The sequence below is a fragment of the Dipodomys merriami genome, unplaced genomic scaffold, assembly GCF_024711535.1.
Source record: "Dipodomys merriami isolate MVZ:Mamm:240054 unplaced genomic scaffold, mDipMer1.0.p SCAF_62, whole genome shotgun sequence".
NCBI lineage: Eukaryota > Metazoa > Chordata > Mammalia > Rodentia > Heteromyidae > Dipodomys > Dipodomys merriami.
Genome location: NW_027206202.1, coordinates 2,426,567 through 2,444,190, shown reverse-complemented (window position 1 = coordinate 2,444,190; position 17,624 = coordinate 2,426,567). Strand labels below are relative to the sequence as shown.

The following is a 17,624-nucleotide window of genomic DNA, read 5'->3' as shown; positions in this document are numbered from 1 at the left end:
CATCCATCCATCTATCCATCCATCCACCATCTAACTACTCATCCACCCATCAAGCCATCTATTCATTTGCCACCCATCCATCTACTCACCCGCTCAAGATTTCAACTGCCACCCATCCACCCATCCACTCAACACCCATCTATCATCCATGCATTCATCCATTATCTATCTACTCATCCACTCATCAATCCATCGATCCATCCACTGTCCACCCACCATCTATCTACTATGCATCCTCCCATCCATCTGCCCATTCATCCGCCCATCCATCCTCCCATCCATCCACCCATTCATCCGCCCATCCATCCTCCCATCCATCCACCCATTCATCTGCCCATCCATCCTCCCATCCATCCACCCATTCATCTGCCCATCCATCCACCAGTGCATAGGGATCTCAGCTGTCTGAGAGGTGTGCCAACCATAATAAATGGGTCACATCCCAGGCAGCTTTCTAATTGCAGGCTCTGTCTACCACACCTGCTAGAGCAGCCAGATTCCCAGGCTGGCACAATTGTTCTCAATGCCCCTGGACTGTAGGTCAGTAGGATATGTCAGAAGGGACAGGAAGGGCACAACTGTGTTCTATAAACCATGACCCCTTCTCCTCCAAGCAGGTTGTCTGATCCTAGCATGGCCATTCTGGAGGCCACAAGGCAAGGACCCAAATGCAGAAGTGAGCATGGCCTCCAGCTAATAACCAGTGAGAAATGGAAGCTTGAAACAGTCCCTTCTCCAGAGACAGCCAGGAGAGCCTGGCTCTGAACAGCACCTTGCATTGGGAGTCATCACCAGGAAAGGCTCCTACGGCTGGTGGGGCTGGGGCTGGTGCTGAGGGGGCCACACTCATGGCCCAGCCCAGGCCATATTCATACCCTGCCTGAGACTCAGCTCCTCCAGCCCCAAGCCCCAGCCTGCTGAAGATCTTCTCTCCCAGCTCCTACCCCTGCACACCCGTGTATGAGTGTACACACGTGCATGTGTGCACACAAATACACACCCGACAGACAGCTGGCTTCCGTTCCATATGCATATGCTTGAAAGAAACACGTATTCTTCTCCAGGTGTTTATTTAGGGATGGGGGGTGGTTATATAGTTCTACATATACTTACTGATCTAATCATTACTTGTAATTTTTTTTTGTCAGTCATGGGGCTTGAACTCTGGGCCTGAATGCTGTCCCTTAGCTCTTCAGCTCAAGGCAAGCGCTCTACCACTTGAGCCACTTCCAGTTTTCTGAGTGGTTTAGTGGAGATAAGAGTCTCATGGACTTTCCTGCCGGGGCTGGTGTTGAACCTCGATCCTCAGATCTCAGCCTCCTGAGTAGTTAGGATTGCAGGCATGAGCCACCGGTACACAGCTTACTTGTATTTTTTTTTTTTTTTAGAGTATTCAGTCACTCAGGTAAATCCTTTGTGATTCTTTTCCAGTTTCTGAGTGGTGTGTGTGTGTGTGTGTGTGTGTGTGTGTGTGTGTGTGTGTGTGTGTGTGTGTGTGTGTGTGTGTGTGTGTGTGTGTGTGTGTGTGTGTGTGCTAAAATTCTCAAAGCCTGTAGGTCAAGCCTGCAGCTCATGCCTGTAATCCTAGCTACTCAGATGGCTGAGATCTGAGGCTTGCAATTGGAAGTCAGACCAGGCAGTCCAGTCCTTGAGATTCTCATTTCTAATTAACCACCAAAAAGCCAAAAGTGAAAACACGGGGGCTCAAGCCCTAGAGCACTAGCCTAGAGCTAAAAAGCTCAGGAACAGCATGGAGTTTAAGCCCCAGGAATGCACACACATACACACACAGGCACACACGCACGCATGCGTGCATGCACACACCATCTCTGTCTAGATGGGCGGGGGCCCAGTGGCTCACCCCTGTAATCCTACTACTCCAGAGCCTGAGATCTGAGGATTTAAATTCAAAGTCAGGCTGGGCAAGTAAGTCCATGAGACTCTTATCTCCAAATAACCACCAAAAAAGTTGGAAGCAGAGCTGTGGTTCAAGTGATAGAGCATCAGCCCTGAGCAAAAACGTTAAGGGTCAGCACCCAGGCTCTGAGTTCAAGCCTCAGTATAGGGAAGGATAAGGAGGGGCAGGGAGGGAGGAGAAGAACAGGGAAAGGGGTGATCACATAAATCTGAGATGGGCTTTATGACACAAGGACCGTGCCACCCAGCCCTTCAACCCAGCCCTTCACGGTCTGTCTCCTAAGACAGCCACTTCCCGAGGATGTCAGCAACATCCTTGAAAGCCAAGGCCATCCATTGAACTTAATCTTCTCCAGGGCAGCTTTCCGTCCTCTCTACCTAGCCGCACTAAGAAAAGTCTTGAGCGTTGAAATTACACAGTGACCTTTAGAGAAAAAAATCCCGCTCTGAGCTAACGAAGTCTCAGCTCCTTGGACCACGAGACCACTCAAACCAGGCATGAGAAGGTTTTGACATTGAAAGGTTTGGACATGGGCAGAGAAAGGCCACTGCAGCCCTGGCGAGGCCTCCCAGGGAAGCGCTGAGCCTCCAAAAAGCTCAACAGCCAGCCTTGCTTTCTCTATAGCCAGGACCTTCCCTGCAAGCTGTGTTCTGGCCACCAGGAAGGGCCCAGACCATGGTGCACAGGTTACAGCTCTCAGGACTGTCATTCATTCACCTGACAACACTCACAGAAGGTCCCACTGGGTCCCCCTGGGTTCCAGAGACCCTGAGGTGAATATGGTTCCTGGCACAAGGCTTGGGGACTGTTGGATACCTGGGTCCAGCCATGCTTTGTGGCCACGCCCCCTCCAGATGATGCTTCGTGGCCACGCCCCCTCACAGTCCATACTTCCCTTGGATCTCCAGGTCCCGCCCAGCCCCCTGGCATACACCCCCCCTCCCCCCTCCAAACCAGGCTCCTCAGCTCCCAGAATCCTTCGCCATTCTGAGTCAGAACTGTCAGACACCAACCAGCAGTCCCTACAGTGAGATCCGATTGGACTCTACTTCCAACTTCTATTAGACTTATTAAAATTCTTACTTCTTCTCTGATCTCCCTAAAGGCCAATTTCTAGCTGGCCCTGCGCCTGAGGCCAGCCTCATTTGTATGGCAGGCCCAGTGGCCTGCGTGTTTCCCAGCCCTGGCTTCCAGGAGTGCGCAAAGCATGTGCTGGAATGTAAATCATGAATGACCAACCTCCGGGGGCCAACCACAGGACGCAGCCTGGCCTGTAGCCTGTCTCCGAAAGGCTTCTTTTCTTCTAGAAGGGAAGACCCTCCCCTCTCCAGGGTGGGGCAGCGCTGGTGAACTCCTAACACCCCCTCATTCATTTCACAAACACAAGGCCACCTCTACTTGCAGGGATGGGGTGTGGGGGGCAGCCACTGGGAATTCAGCCCTGGCCCCGCCCCCTCCCCAGGGCTAATGAGGAGAATGGCATACACTGAAGTAAAATCAATTATTACAAACGCCGAAAGAGATGTCTATACAGCCACGATCGAAAACTGGCAGCCCAGGGGCTGAATTCAACCTGCAGATGTTGGCAAGAGCCGTAAACACGGATAGATTTTTTTTTTTTCCTTTTTTCTTGGGAGCCAACATTTAAAGACCTGGAGGATTTCCAGTAAAATATGGGATTTTTGGCTCCTCTTGCCAAAAAAATCAGAAACCCTGGCAACACCGGGTCTCCATTTCCCCTTGGCAATGACTGCAGTCTGAATGCTCAAACCCCCTCGGCACACCAGATCCATCTGATTCCCAGAGCAAATGGTATTGGGACATAGTAAGAGACTTCGGGGCATGGCGAGGTCACGTGGGCAGGGGCCTCATGGAAGGGCTTCTTGCCCTTCCACCCCTTAAAGATCTAGCTTAGAAAGGGAACAGGCGTCAGTGGCTCATTCCTGTAATCCCAGCTTTCTCAGGAGATTGCGATCAACGTTTGAAGTCAAGCCAGGAAAGTCCTGGGGATTCATCTCCAATCAGCTACCAAAAAGCTGGGAAGTGGAACTGTCGCTCGAGTGAGCCAGCTTTGAGTGAAAAAGTTAAGGGAGAGCACGTAGGCAGGCCCTGAGTTCAAGTCCTAGTGCAGATAGAAACTGCCATCTATGAACCACGAGGCCCTCAGCAAATGCCAAATCTGTCAATGCCTTGATCTTAGATGTCACCTTCTCCAGCAAAGTAAGCGATACTGGCACATAGATTCAGATAGTCTCCCTCTTGCCCGGCCAGCTGGAGCTGCCCTGTCTAGCCGATGCTGGTCACCGGAGGCTTGGCCACTGCTACTGCAGTATTTCCGTTCAAACACTCTGCCTCTGGCTTCCTTGCAGGCTGAGGACGGCATTTGCATTTCAGCCCCTGCGAAGGCTCAGCTGGGGAAGTCAGACCAGACATTGCAAAGAGCAAAGAGATTAACCCTTAGCCCTGATCAGTGCTGACCACATAATACAAGCAATCTCCACCTTTGTGCTTTTCCAGCCAGTTCTGGGACTTGAACTCTGGGCCTGGGTGCTGTTTCCTTAGTTGTTTTTGTTTTCCCAATCAAAACTGGTGCTGTTCCACTCCACTTCTGGCTTTTGGCTGGTTCATTGGAGATAAGAGTCCCGTGGACCTTTAACTGGCTTCAGAGGTCGATCCTCAGATCTCAGCCTCCTGAGTAGCCAGGAGGACAGGTGTGAGCCGATGGCACCTGACTCATTGATCTCACTAGATTTTTTTTTTTTTTTAAAACAGAGCTGCAAAACTCCCATCACCAACATATTGAAACCAAGTCATGTCCCAGCAGAACCTGTTCCTCGTGTGTTTCTGGTGAAGCTGGTGTGCGTGATCCGAGGGGGCGCTGTGGGTCACAGACAAGTGGAGAGGATTAAGTAATGATGAAGCCAGGGACCATCGTTGCTACGTTATGTGTCACTACCCTATTCGCCTCGTTTAGATGGTGTCCCTGCTTCTAAAGTCAGCTTGCTGTAAGCAGCTCCTGTTCAGTGCCATGGCTGCCCGATTGCAGGTCATTACCCCCCCACCCCCAGCCTCTCTCCTTTTATTAGCTGTGTGCATTGTGCAAAGGGGTTTCATTGTGCTAGGTTGTGCATGTATGTAATGTACTTAGACCGCATCCACCCCCTCCGTGACTCCCTCCTCCCTGCCTTGTTGCTTTCTAGCTGCAATTTATGGTCTCTCCTGATTGGCTAGGTGGAAAGAGTACCTTTGTGGTCCAGGTGAATTCAAGGCCACTGAGTGAGTCTGAGGCCACGCAGCTGTCACACGCAGCCCAGCGTTAAGTGATGCCTGGCCCTCTTAAGTTCCTGTAGCCACTCAGCCAATATTTATTGAGCACCTACTAATTTTTTTTTTTTCCAGTGCTGCTTGTAAATTTGTAAGTGCAGTTAAGGGAAGAGGAAGGGGAAGGGGGATGGAGGTGAGCAGGAGGGAAGTGAGGGAAGTGATATTTGGAACCCCAGCATGAAGGGAGAATGGTCAGACAGGTGGTGGACAGGAAGATCAAACCTCCCAGAGAGCCCTGAGTGACAGAGCTGAGGGCAATCAGGTGGCTGGAAAGGATGAACGTCCCAGGTCATGTTCTGTGGGCGTGGCAATGAGGTCAGCTTTTATCCCACAAATGAGGCCTTTGCTAAACACCAACTGACAGACTCGCTCACAAATCCTAGGCTCAATGGAAAAGGGCTTTTATAGATTTCTAAACTTCCACAGGAGCTAGAACTTGGTTATCTCATGGAGACAAATACTGGATAAATACCAATTTCAGCCACATAGGGGACGGGGCAAAGGGATCACCGCACCAAGGGGCAGGGCTGCTAAAATTTATGTGTTTCCTCTGTCAGGTTGCCTTTTCTTCTCTATTTACTGGGTTCCCAGAGGTGTCACAGGAAGGAGAAAAGCATATTCCCTTGGCAAAACTCTCCCAGAGGAATTTCTTCAGCTTGAACAAGAGAGGGAGTGAGGGTCCGGGGTGCTGTTTTGTTTTCCAGACAGGATTAAGCCAGGCACTGAGAACGTACACCTGTAATCGCAGCTTCTCTAGAAGCTGAGATCTGAGGATCATGATCGGAAACCAGCCTGGGCCAGAAATCCCCTGTGAGACCCTTATCTCCAATTAACCATTCAAAAACCAGAAGTGAAGCTGTGGTTCAAAATGGTGGAGCATCAGCCTTGAGCAAGAGGCCCTGAGTTCAAGTCCCGTAACTGACCAAACAAAATTTTTTTTTAATTTAAGTAGATTAGTGTTTGCTTGAGGCTTCTCTGGTTGGTTGAGAATAGGGAGTCGCTTCTCGTGAGGGTGAGGTTTATTTTAGGTAATGGGAATGCTTTAAAATTAGATGTCTATTAAAACCACCAAATTCCAGACTTTTAAAATAGGAAAAGATTGCGATATGCAAATAGCATCTTAATAGAGTTATATTTAAAAAAAATTAAAAGCCAAGGAGATTTACTTATTTATTTATTTTGCATCGGAAGCCAGTTTTGAGGGTTTCTTGAATACGGTTTGCATTTCTCCGTGGTGACAGTGGACTGAGGATGGGGGGGGTGTCCCCAGGTTTGTCCTGGTCCCCCAGCTGTGGGCTGCCCAGCATCCGGGCAGCTCTGGCCATGTGAATCACTGGCACAAAGTATGTGGGCGCTGCACCGGAGACCCTCAGCCCCGGCAAGGAGACCACCGCTCTCCCTCGCAGCAAAGCATGCTGGGAACGCGAAGGGACCACAAGGACCCAGCGGTGTGTGCTGGGCGCAGCCCCCAAGAGTCTGTCCAACGCTAAAGCACAGGAAACTCTTAAGCCAGAGTCCCTACTTATACTAGCTCTGGGCCTCAGTTTCCCCAGCTATAAATGGAAGGGCAAGAACAGCACCTGTATGCCCCAGGACCCTAGGAACAAGATGCCCAAACTTGGGGAGCTTCCTGGCTGGGGCCCTGGGCCTGATTTCTGTCTTTGATATGAAGTGAGTGAGCTTTCCTGTGAGTACGTAATCAACCCCGAGGAATGGAGTAGAAACTGGGGGCAGATGGGGCCCCCAAAAAACTTGTGGCTGGCGTCTCCTTCTTGGGGACACTGGTTGCTATGGTGTGACGGTCTCTCCCTCAGGCCCACTGGGGCCTGCAGACACTGGCTTCCTGTGGGGTTCAGCCCCTCTCCCTGCCTTTTCCAACACATGCCCTCCGAATTTGGTCTTCCATGCAAACCCCTGCCGTCCTCTCCCCCTCCCCCAGGTTCCCTTGGCCCAGCCTGGGAAGCGGGGTGAACAGCCCCCACTCAACGGGGCGCCATATTGTCCAGCTAGGGTGTAGGGTGACTAACAATATCGAGAGCCAAGGAACCTCCCTCTAAGGACCAATGGACCCTTCTAGCAAGGAGCAGGGTGAGCAGAGGATGGAATGTTCCAGAGAGGATGCCAGGGGACCCCAGGGGACCCCAGGGGGCTTCTGTCAGCACCCTCCTTGGGAGCAGCCCGAGCGACAATGCCATGGGAGGTGGTTTGATCAGATACCAGAGTAGAGGGTTCCATTAATTGTGTGTGTGTGTGTGTGTGTGTGTGTGTGTGTGTGTGTGTGTGTGTGTATACGCGCGCGCGTGCACCAGTCCTGGGGCTTGAACTCAGGGCCTGAGCTTTTGTGCTCAAGGTCATCACTCAACCATTTGAACCACAGTTCCACTTCCCATTTTTGGTGGTTTATTGGAGATAAGAGTCTCATGGACTTTCCTGCCCAGGCTGGCTTCAAACTGTGATCCTTAGATCTCAGCCTCGTGAGTAGCTGGAATTACAGGCATGAGCCGCCAGTGCTTGGCTTCCAATGAAACTAAACCACAGGATCCCTGTTAACACTGGACAAAGAAGGCCAAAGACAGAGCCCAAGGTCAAGGCTCAGCAAGAAGACAGATTTAAGCTGTCCTACAGGAGACCCTTTGTCCACACCAATCAAAGCTAGCCGTTCGAACATTTCCAGAATTACCAACGAAGCCTAATTGCCAGTTTGGGTAAAGGCTCCCGCTCTGCCTTCTCCTCTCCCCTGGAAGACGGTGTGACCTTGGGCTGAGTTGGCCCAGCAGATGGCTGGGCCTGATCTACCTCCATGGGGACCCAGTGTTGGCCTGTATCCAGCCCCCCTGACCCACCCCTTCCTGAATGGAAGATGGCTCCCCCTGAACCCCCGGGTGCCAACACCAGCCCTCAAGCTCTCCAGGAGCTCCAGCAAGCCCCACATGGGCCTCATCGCTCCCCCTTCTCCTTTTCCCCACAGAAACACCACCGCCTGGCTCTCCACCTCTGGCTGCTTCTTTTCTGAAGTGTCCCTGGCTGCTTTGTACCCCTCTTCCCTCCCTCCCTCCTTCCTCCTGCCCCACACATGGTGTGTGGTCCTACACAAAGCGGTCTTGTACAAAGTGCTTTGCAATCAGCTTAGGGGTCCCCTCTACAACTGTCCCGCTGTGTGACCTGGGGTTGGGGTTCAGTCAATTAACCTCACCCAGCCCTGTGTCATTTATCTGCCTGGAATTAGGGAGATCATCTTATTTACTCTCGCAGAGCGACTCCACCCCCCCATACACACACCCCCAGGCGGGGAAGAACGCTGGGCAAACTTTGATTAGCTCCTTAGCTCCGGGAGGAAGGCGATGGATCTGCCCCTCCCCTCCCCAAACAGCTGCAGGAATCCGCTCCAGCTGCCTCGGGCTGCCAGATGTTTTTTGCTTTCGTTTCTGGACCAGGAATAAGTGGGTGGGCAGGAGCACGGGTGGGAGGGGGCTTGGAGACTGGGGGGGGGGGAGTCTTGGACACTGGATGGAGGGAAAGCAAAGGAGAAGAGAAGAGGAGGTGTAGGGGTACGCTCACTCAAGGCTCCCAGGCCCTTCCTGCTGAAAGGCCAGCCAAGGGGGTGCTGGGTCAGGGAGTCCCCCAGTCATCCCGGGAACGCTCTCAGATGCATCCAATACAACTCATGTGAGCAAGAGGAAAGTAGTCACAGGGAAACGTGGACTGGCGGCATGTGGGGGGTACAGGGAAATTCGAAAGATGTTCACAAGTTAGAAGTGAAGTTGCCATTGTTCCCCACCCAGGGTCATGGGATCCAAGTTCACAGACTCTCAGATTATTCAGTAGTAGTAGTAGTAGTAGTACTGTGGCTTGATCTTAGGGCCTGGTCCTGTCCCTGAGCTTCTTAACACTCTACCACTTGAGCCTCAGCTCCACTTCCGGCTTTTTGGTGGTCCATTGGGAGATGAGTTTCATCAACTTTCCTGCCCGGGCTGGCTTTGAACCGTGAACCTCAGATTGCAGCCTCCTGAGTAGCTGGGATGACAGGCGTGAGCCCCCACCCCCACTTTTACAGCTCCATGAAAGCCTCCACTGGCCCCCTCTACCTCCTGTATAACCACCTCCTCTGGTGTCCCAATCTACCACCAAGCTGTGCGGCCCCGATCTCCAGAGACCACCCCCCACACACACACCCCGAGTTCCCCATCCCCTCCATCTCCCCCATGTCCCTGTGCCCGAAGGCGCACCGCCAGAGCCCCGCCCAGGGCCTGGCATGCCAGGGAAGCCACAGGGGCCAGGGCCTGGCTTGGGGTCACCCCTGGCGGCCCCAGGGCCCTTCCTTACCTGAGAGCACCGTGAAGACAGCAGCGAAGGCGTTGAGCTTCAGCCCGTCGATGACGTTGCTGGAGTGGAAGAGCTCGAGACACATAAGGCTGAAGCCCACCACCAGCAGCAGGATGTACAGAACCTCTGACACCACAGACAGCCACAGCACGCCTGCGGGGCAGAGCAGAGAGGCCCCACGGGGGGGGGCAGGCCTGTCAGGGCCACCTGCGGGTCTGCCTGGGGGACCCCCTCCCCACCTGTCACCCCGCCATGCTGATGCCCAGCCAGGACCCTGAGATTGACCACAGCCCCGTGTGTGTGTGTGTGTGTGTGTGTGTGTGTGTGTGTGTGTGTGTGTGTGTGTGTGCCAGTCCTGGGGCTTGAACTCAGGGCCCATGTGTTGTGTCTGAGCTTTCCTGCTCAAGGTTAGTTCTCTGCCATTTAAACCACAGCTCCAATTCTAAGCTTTTTGGTGGTTCATCGGTGATAAATAAGTCTCATGGACTTTCTTGTCTAGGTTGGCCTTTTTTTTTTTTTTTTTTTTTTCCTTTTTGGTCAGTCGTGGGGCTTGAACTCTGGGCCTGGGCGCTGTCCCTCAGCTCTTCAGCTCAAGGCAGGTGCTCTACCACTTGAGCCACAGCGCTACTTCTGGTTTCCTGGTGGTTTACTGGAGATGAGTCTCACACACTTTCCTTCATAGGCTGGCTTTGAACTGTGATCCTCAGAGCTCAGCCTCCTGAGTAGCTAGGATGACAGGCGTGCACCACTGGTGGTGCTCAGCCTAGGAACCATGATCCTCAGATCTCAGATCTCCGGAGTGGCTAGGATAAAAGGCCCGCACCACCAGCACCAGGACCCAATGAGTTCTTCATGTTTACCTAAATCGATTTGCGGAAGAATTCCCATCACTGACCAATCACCGAGAGTTCTCATCTGCTTTTCCCGTCCCTACCCCTGCCTGTAAGCAGTGATTCCTTCCACCCAGGCCCAGCCCGGGGGTCTTCGGGCCAGGTGATTTACCCAGTGGAGAGAACCCCAGTAACTGAAGCACACACCCTCATCCCTGCTACCCCAGGGGCTTGTAGGGTTTGGGAAAACGTCTCCCTCGCTAAAAATAATCGCATCTCCTGGGCAAACCCGTGGATTCCGTGCGCGCTTGGCAGCCTGCGTGTCGTGAAAACACCTCCCTGGCACCACACATGCACACACGGTCCCCAAAGCTTCTGCTGGCCCTGAGCCCACCCGGCAGCAGGGAGGTGAACTGTGCCAGGAGGAGCTGCCCCCCCACGCCAGCTGCCCAGGCTCCTCTGGTGGCCTCTGCAGCATTTGGGGGGCCCTGTCTCTGAGCTCTGACTCAACTGCTCCCCGACCTCGGCCCCCACCTCCAGGCTCCTCCCTGCCCACGCCATTCTGAGCCAGGCCCTCCCCTGCTCCACCTGCCAGCCTGGCTGGCACAGCTCTGCTCTGTCAGGGGTGCTAGGTGCTGGGTGCAGGGCCTGGGTGCTGGGGGTTAAGTTAGCAATGGAGTACTGGGCTCCAGGCACCCAGCTGTGTGATGAAGTTAGTTCTGGGATTCTTGCTGAGCATCACCCCCCCCCAACCCCTGGCCCCTACCCTCAGCTTTGCTCCAAAGGCTCCAGTTCATCCAAGCCCAGGAAAGAACTGGCACTAACAAGAATGAGGGCGAGCATACTTGAGCCACACACACACCCAAGCCCTTTGGGCTTTTCTTTATCTGTCATGTAGGGTCTCATGTTGTGGCCTTGGCCAGCCTGAATGGTAATTCTCCTACACAGCTCTCTCCCACCACGTAAGCTGAGATTACAGAAGGGTACCACCAAGCCCCAGCTTCTGGGTTGAGATGGAGTCTCACTTTTTTTTTTTTTTTGCCCAACCTGGCCTTGAACTGTGACCTTCCCCAATCTCCATCTCCCAAATAGCTGGGATTGTAAGTATGAGCCGCCATGCCTGGCTACAAGGTATTTCTGTGGTGTGGACTCCTCTGTGGCCTTCTTATAGCAACAACTCCTGTAGGGCCGAAGCTGGTGGCCAACCAGCAAGGCCAGAGACACTAGGAAGTTGTCTCTCAGCCACCCATCCCCTGGCCCCAGACCCCCTGACCCAGGAGCTCCCGGATGGGGCCAGGTCTGTGTTTCTGTGGGTCCTACCATGATGCTTGCACATGCTCAGAGATGAGGTCCACCGTCTATGGTGTCTGCTTAAATGCACATATACGAGAAGATGATGCACATACGAGAAGAGAAATGCACATACACAGAGAAGATGATGGAGCCGTTGGGAATGCTGCCCTGTGCCCAGCTGAAGGGAGGTTGCGGGGAGGAAGCTGGCATCCCCACACTCCTGCCCGGACAATGCAGGGGGGAGGGGAGGGGCGGGCGGACAGGCCCCACAATCACCAAGTGATTGTGCCACTAATGACTGGATTTGCAGAGAAGAATGGCCGACCTCCGGGGCCAGGGAGAAATGAGATGATTTCTCATCAGGCCCGAGGCTCTTAGGGTGACAGCTAATCCCCCTTAGGGGGGACTGCTTTTCTTTTTTTGGGGGGGGGGTCTGGTCCTGGGGCCTGAACTCTGGGCCTGGGCGCTGTCCCTCAGCTCTTCAGCTCAAGGCTAGCGCTCTACCACTTGAGCCACAGCGCCACTTCCGGCTTTTTTCTTTTTGCTTATGTGGTGCTGAAGAATGGAACCCAGGGCCTCAGGCATGCAAGGCAAGCGCTCTACCACTGAGCCACCTTCCCAGCCCCAGGGGGGCTGCTTTTCTCTCTCTGGCTCTATCTCTGTCTCTCAGTCTTTGTCTCTCTGTCTCTCTGTCTCTCTCTCAAAAAAAATAAAACTTCTCGAAGCCAACTCTGACCCTGCACTGGCAGAATTGATGGGTTGGGAGAGAGGATTTCCTGACTTCTTGGCCCTGATGAGAGCGCAGGGCGGGCTCCTGGGTTGGGTGGGGGAGGTCCTGGGTGTGGCCTGGAGGAGGGGCCTTTTCTCTCCTCCCCTTGGTGACCTCAGGCCATCACAGGTCCGCAGTATCAATGATGCATACATAATGAGCTCAGGCAAGCCAAGCAAGATGGTGAGACATTACTGTGAGTGATTGTAACCATTAGCCATCATCAGAGCCAAGCCAAGACAGAAAGGCGGCAGCAGGTGCTCAGCCTGTAATCCCAGCTACTTGGGAAATGGAGGTTGAGAAGATCATCAAAGCCAGCCTGGACCAAAAACAAAGTGAGTGAGACCACAATTCAGCCTATATCAACCAAGCATCGGAGCCGGGTGCTGGTGGCTCACGCCTGTAATCTTAGCTACTCAGGAGGCTGAGATCTGAGGATCATGGTTCAAAGCCAGCCCGGACAGGAAAGGTTGTGAGACTCTTCTCTCCAATAAACCACTAGAAAACCAGACGTGGCACTGTGGCTCAAGTGGTAGAGCGCTGGTCTTGAGCTGAAGAGCTCAGGGACAGTGCCCAGGCCCAGAGTTCAAGCCCCACGACTGACAAAAAAAAAAAAAAAAAAAAAGCCCAAGCATGGTGGCTCACTTCTGTAATCCCAGCTACCTGGGAAGGGTTATAGAAGGAGAATCACAATCCAGGCTAAGAGCAAAACCACAAGACCCTATGCAAACCCCTCATGGAGCAAAACCACAGCAAACATTGACCACGTGGCAGGGTAGATGCCACAGACACAGCCTTTCATAGTAAACCTCTCTCTTTTTTTAAAATACAAATAGCAAGACTAATAATTAGCCACATATGGTGGTTAACACCTGTCATTTCAATCTCTCTGTGGAGAACTGGATGGATCTGGGTGATGGGTTCAAGGCTAGCTAGGGCAAAGAAGTTATTGAGCCAGCATTTCAACACCCAAACCAGGTCTGGTGGCTCACGTCTGTGATCTCAGCTACACTGGAGGAGGCCCTAGCAAAAAAAAAAAAAAAAAAACCAACCACGAAACACTCTCCACAGAATAACCTAACACTTCAGTGGTTAGAATTACCCACCTGGTACAACCAACACGTGAATAAAAATAAATGAAGGGAGGTGATATGACAAAACTAACAGGACTTAAGAAACAAAGAACTCCCACTCATCTGGTTGAACCACTACCAAATATCCCCATGCTGCTGATCACATATATGGTATATAATATGTGAGCACCGTTATATATTACAGACTGTGATAGACAATTTGCTCCAGGAAAGTTAGAATGAACTTGTGACTTTAAATAAGCATCATTATTCCACAATACTGTGAATTACCGGAAATTAAGTAATCACTTAATCACAATCAAAAAAAAAAAAAAAAGAAGCTTGGGGAAGGGAGGGAGGGAGGGGATGGTAGGGGGAAAACAATGGAGGGGGTAACAATGTTCAAGAGGAAGTGTACTCATTACCTCACTCATGTAACTGTAACCCTCTGTATAGAATCTTTACAATAAAAAAATTAAAAAAAAATAAATGAAGGGGAAAAGCAGACTGTGAAGTACGATGTAATAGTAAATGCATCAACCAGTACCACACCTTAGCTGTCATGAAGCGTGATACGCCGGGTGGGAGGCGTGGCTCAAGTGGTTAGAGCGCCAGCCATGAGTGGAAAAGTCAAACTCAAGTGTGAGGCCCCGAGTTCAAGTCCTGATATTGGCACACACACAAAATAAATAAATAAAAGAATGAATTCACCTGGCTCTGGTGGCTCACACCTGTCATCCTAGCTACCCCGGAGGCTGCGATCTGAGGATCCAAGTTCAAAGCCAGCCCTGGCAGGAAAGTCCATGAGACTCTTACCTCCAATGAACCACCAGAAAACCAGAAGTGGTGCTGTGGCTCAAAGTGGTAGAATGCTTGCCTTGAAAAAAAAGAGCTCGGGGACAATGCCCAAGCCCTGAGTTCAAGGCCCACTCTTGTGTCCGTACAATCTCATGGGGTCACTGAACAGTTGGTGTCTCGTGATTTGGGCAGGGTGGTTGCTGACCCTGTGCGTGGCCACCGCAGTGAACAACTCGTGGCCACAGTGCCCCAGCGCTGTGTGATGTGTGTGCCCGTCCTGGGGTTTGAACTCAGATCTCAGCCTCCTGAGTAGCTATCTGGAGGTAGACTGACTGACAGTTCAGGAGAAGACAACTTTTTTCCCTCAAAAGAAAAAAAAAATCCGTTTCATGCATGAATTGGATCCATGATGACATGGTGGTGGCCACCAGCAAGACAGGCCACCAGCGGAGGTGGAGCATGCGAAATCATGTAAATTCATGTAAATGATGCCCCACGGGCTGCTGGGATGGCCAGGCGCTTGCTTGGTGACAGCTGCGCCTTCCGAAATGTCAACATGGCAGCTCAGAGACAGGGAGGCCCGGGCTGGGAGGAAGAGGCCAGAGGCCTCCCCTGCGGACAGGAGGCTTTGGGTCCCAGGACCCCGAGTCCAGGTCCCTTCGCTGTGATGGACCTCAGTTTCCCTCTCAGGAAAGTGAGCAGCATCTCAGACAAAATTGCTGGCAGGCTGAATCTGGCCTCAGAAAAAGTCTTCTTTGGCCCACACAATATTTTTAAAAATATCTGAATTCATTAGCAACGTTTAAAAATAGGGAACTTGTCCCCAGCTCAGGGCTCCAGTAAAAGACCCGCCCACCTCACCCTGCCAGCCCCCCAGAGATCCTGCCTGGAGACCAAACACACACACACACACACACACACACACACACACACACACACACACACACACACACACACACGTGATGGAGGTTATCTGTCTCTTAATTCTCTACAGGAATACAGCATTTCATTTGTTGAGACAGAGTCCCACTACATAGCTCAGATTGGCTTGGGACCCGTGATCCTCCTGTCTCAGTATCCTGAATGCCAGGATGATAGACATGCAGCACAGCGCCCAGCTTATCATAAAAGCAGCATTTTACAACTCTGAGTCATAAAATAGACCCTGATCTCCACGTGAAAGGTTGAAATAGGCAGCAAACTCACTCAGCCAGCTTTCCCCAAGAGCTGGGGAGGGGGGCTCCTGGCAGACACCAAAGAGAGCCCTCCTGCTGGGGGGGGGAGGGGGCAAGGATCACCGGCACAGCAGAAGGGACTATCTGGATGTAGCTAAGCCCTTGAGATGGGAACATTCTTTTGGACCATCAGCATGGCTGATGGGACCCGGGAGGCTCGGAGTGGGGTTGGGAGTGCTGTTCCAAGGCCTTGAGCCCTGGACCACTTGTCCCCTTTACTTTGGGGACATGGCGAGGAACTGGGCTCTCGCCTGGGGCATCTGGAAGGGGACACACAAGGCAGGAGGTAGCAGGTGCTCATCTAACAAGCCCAAGGTAGGGGCTTCCATCCCCTGGGAATTGCCAAAAGAGGAGGCGGAGGAGGAGGAGGAAGAGGAGGAGGAAGAGGAGGAGGAGGAGGAGGAGGAGGAGGAGGAGGAGGAGGAGGAGGAGGAGGAGGAGGAGGAGGAGGAGGAACATGAGCAGGAGCTTCTAGAAGATTCCAGAAAGGACCAAAAGGAACCACAGCTCTAATGACACTTGTGTTATCTGTGTGTCTCCCAATCCTTGTCTCTGGAAGGATTGGGTAAGTCCCTGTGGCTAAAACCATGTGTCTTCAGGGTAGCCCCCACTTTGGGCCTGGATGTGGGGTCAGGCAGGTCTTAACCTCAAGTAGCACCTGATGTGTCTGAATACCACTGTGTTTAAATGAGATGGTGCACGCACACATGCACGCACACACAGTAGGGCCTCAGCAAATACTGGCGAATCATGCAGATAAGTAGGAGCAGCGCGGAGCGGCCAGGGTTCACAAACTGTACAAACTCATTTATCACTGGAACGGATTCTGGAAAGTTCTCCTTGCCCCTTTGCTTCCCCCCAGGCCCCGAGGCTTCCTGTCCCCCGTCCCTGTCAATTCAGAAACATTTCAGGCAGACGTGACCTTTAGAAATGGCCCTGCTGTAATCCCAGACTGTCAGGAGAAGCCAAGATGTGTCATGGTGACCTTGGCCTTCAGCGGCAGACCACCGCAAGATATATATATATATATATATATATATATATATATATATATATATATATATATATATATATATATAAATTTTTCTTCAGGATCCAGAAATGGGCTTTGAAAAGGAGCCATGCTCCACACAAGGGGAGGGGGGCTGGAGGTGGGCAGGGGGGGGCTCAGGGTGGGAACTTAGAGAATCCTCGACTTTCTGTGTCCCTTCCCCAGGTCCAGGACAGAGAGAGCAGAATCTGCAGAATAAACCGCGGACAGGTGCTTGCCTCATTCCCTCTCTTTTCTCCTCCCCCCACCCCATTGTGAGTGCTCGATTGCTCCCTCCCTCCCTCCCTTCCCCCCCATTCTGTCTTTCTTCCTCTCCCATCATTTGTGGTGGTATTATTTATTCATTTATTGTTGTGTGTGGGTGCTAGTACTGGAGGGCTTGAACTCAGGACCTGGATGCTGTCCCTAAGCATTGTTGCCCAAGGCCAGCGCTCTACCACTTGGGCCACTTCCAGCTTTTATCTAAGAGTCTTACGGACTTTCTGGGCTTGGGGGGCTGGTTTCAAACCAGGATCCTCAGATCTCAGCCTTCTGAGCAGCTAGGATGACAGGTGGGAACTACCAGGACCAGCTCTGTTGTTGTTTGTTTTTTTTGTCAGTTAAGGGGCCTGAACTCTGGGTCTGGGCGCTGTCCCTCAGCTCTTCAGCTCAAGGCTAGCGCTCTACCACTTGAGCCACAGCGCCACTTGCAGCCTTTTCTGCTTATGAGGAATCGAACCCAGGGCCTCAAGCGTGCAAGGCTAGCACTCTACCACTGAGCCACCTTCCCAGCCCTTGTTGATTGGTTTTATGGGAAAAAAAGTTTCACTATGTGGCTCAGGCTGGCCTTGAACCCTGATACTCCTGCCTCTGCCCCCCAAGGGTTACAGGACTGTACCACTATGCCCTGTTCATAAACAAGTCTCTTCTGGCTGAGGATGCTTACGGTGGCAGGTGAGAGAAGGCAGACAGGACTCCGCCAGGGCTTCACCTTGCCGTCTGAGTCTCTGTGAACCAGACAGCATCTTTCA

At 52.3% G+C, this 17,624-nt stretch overlaps 1 protein-coding gene across 3 annotated transcripts in view; it reads right to left on the bottom strand.

Moving 5' to 3' along the window:
- The window catches only part of Gsg1l (GSG1 like), a 92,313-nt gene that overhangs the window by 20,413 nt on the left and 54,276 nt on the right, over window positions 1-17,624 (bottom strand). For 2 of the 3 annotated variants that reach the window (XM_070004282.1, XM_070004284.1), the window contains one exon: window positions 9,566-9,718. The exons of the other annotated variant lie outside the window; for it this stretch is intronic. In XM_070004282.1, coding sequence (XP_069860383.1) covers window positions 9,566-9,718 — 153 coding nt within the window. The remainder of the gene's footprint in view (window positions 1-9,565; window positions 9,719-17,624) is intronic. 3 annotated transcript variants of the gene reach the window in all.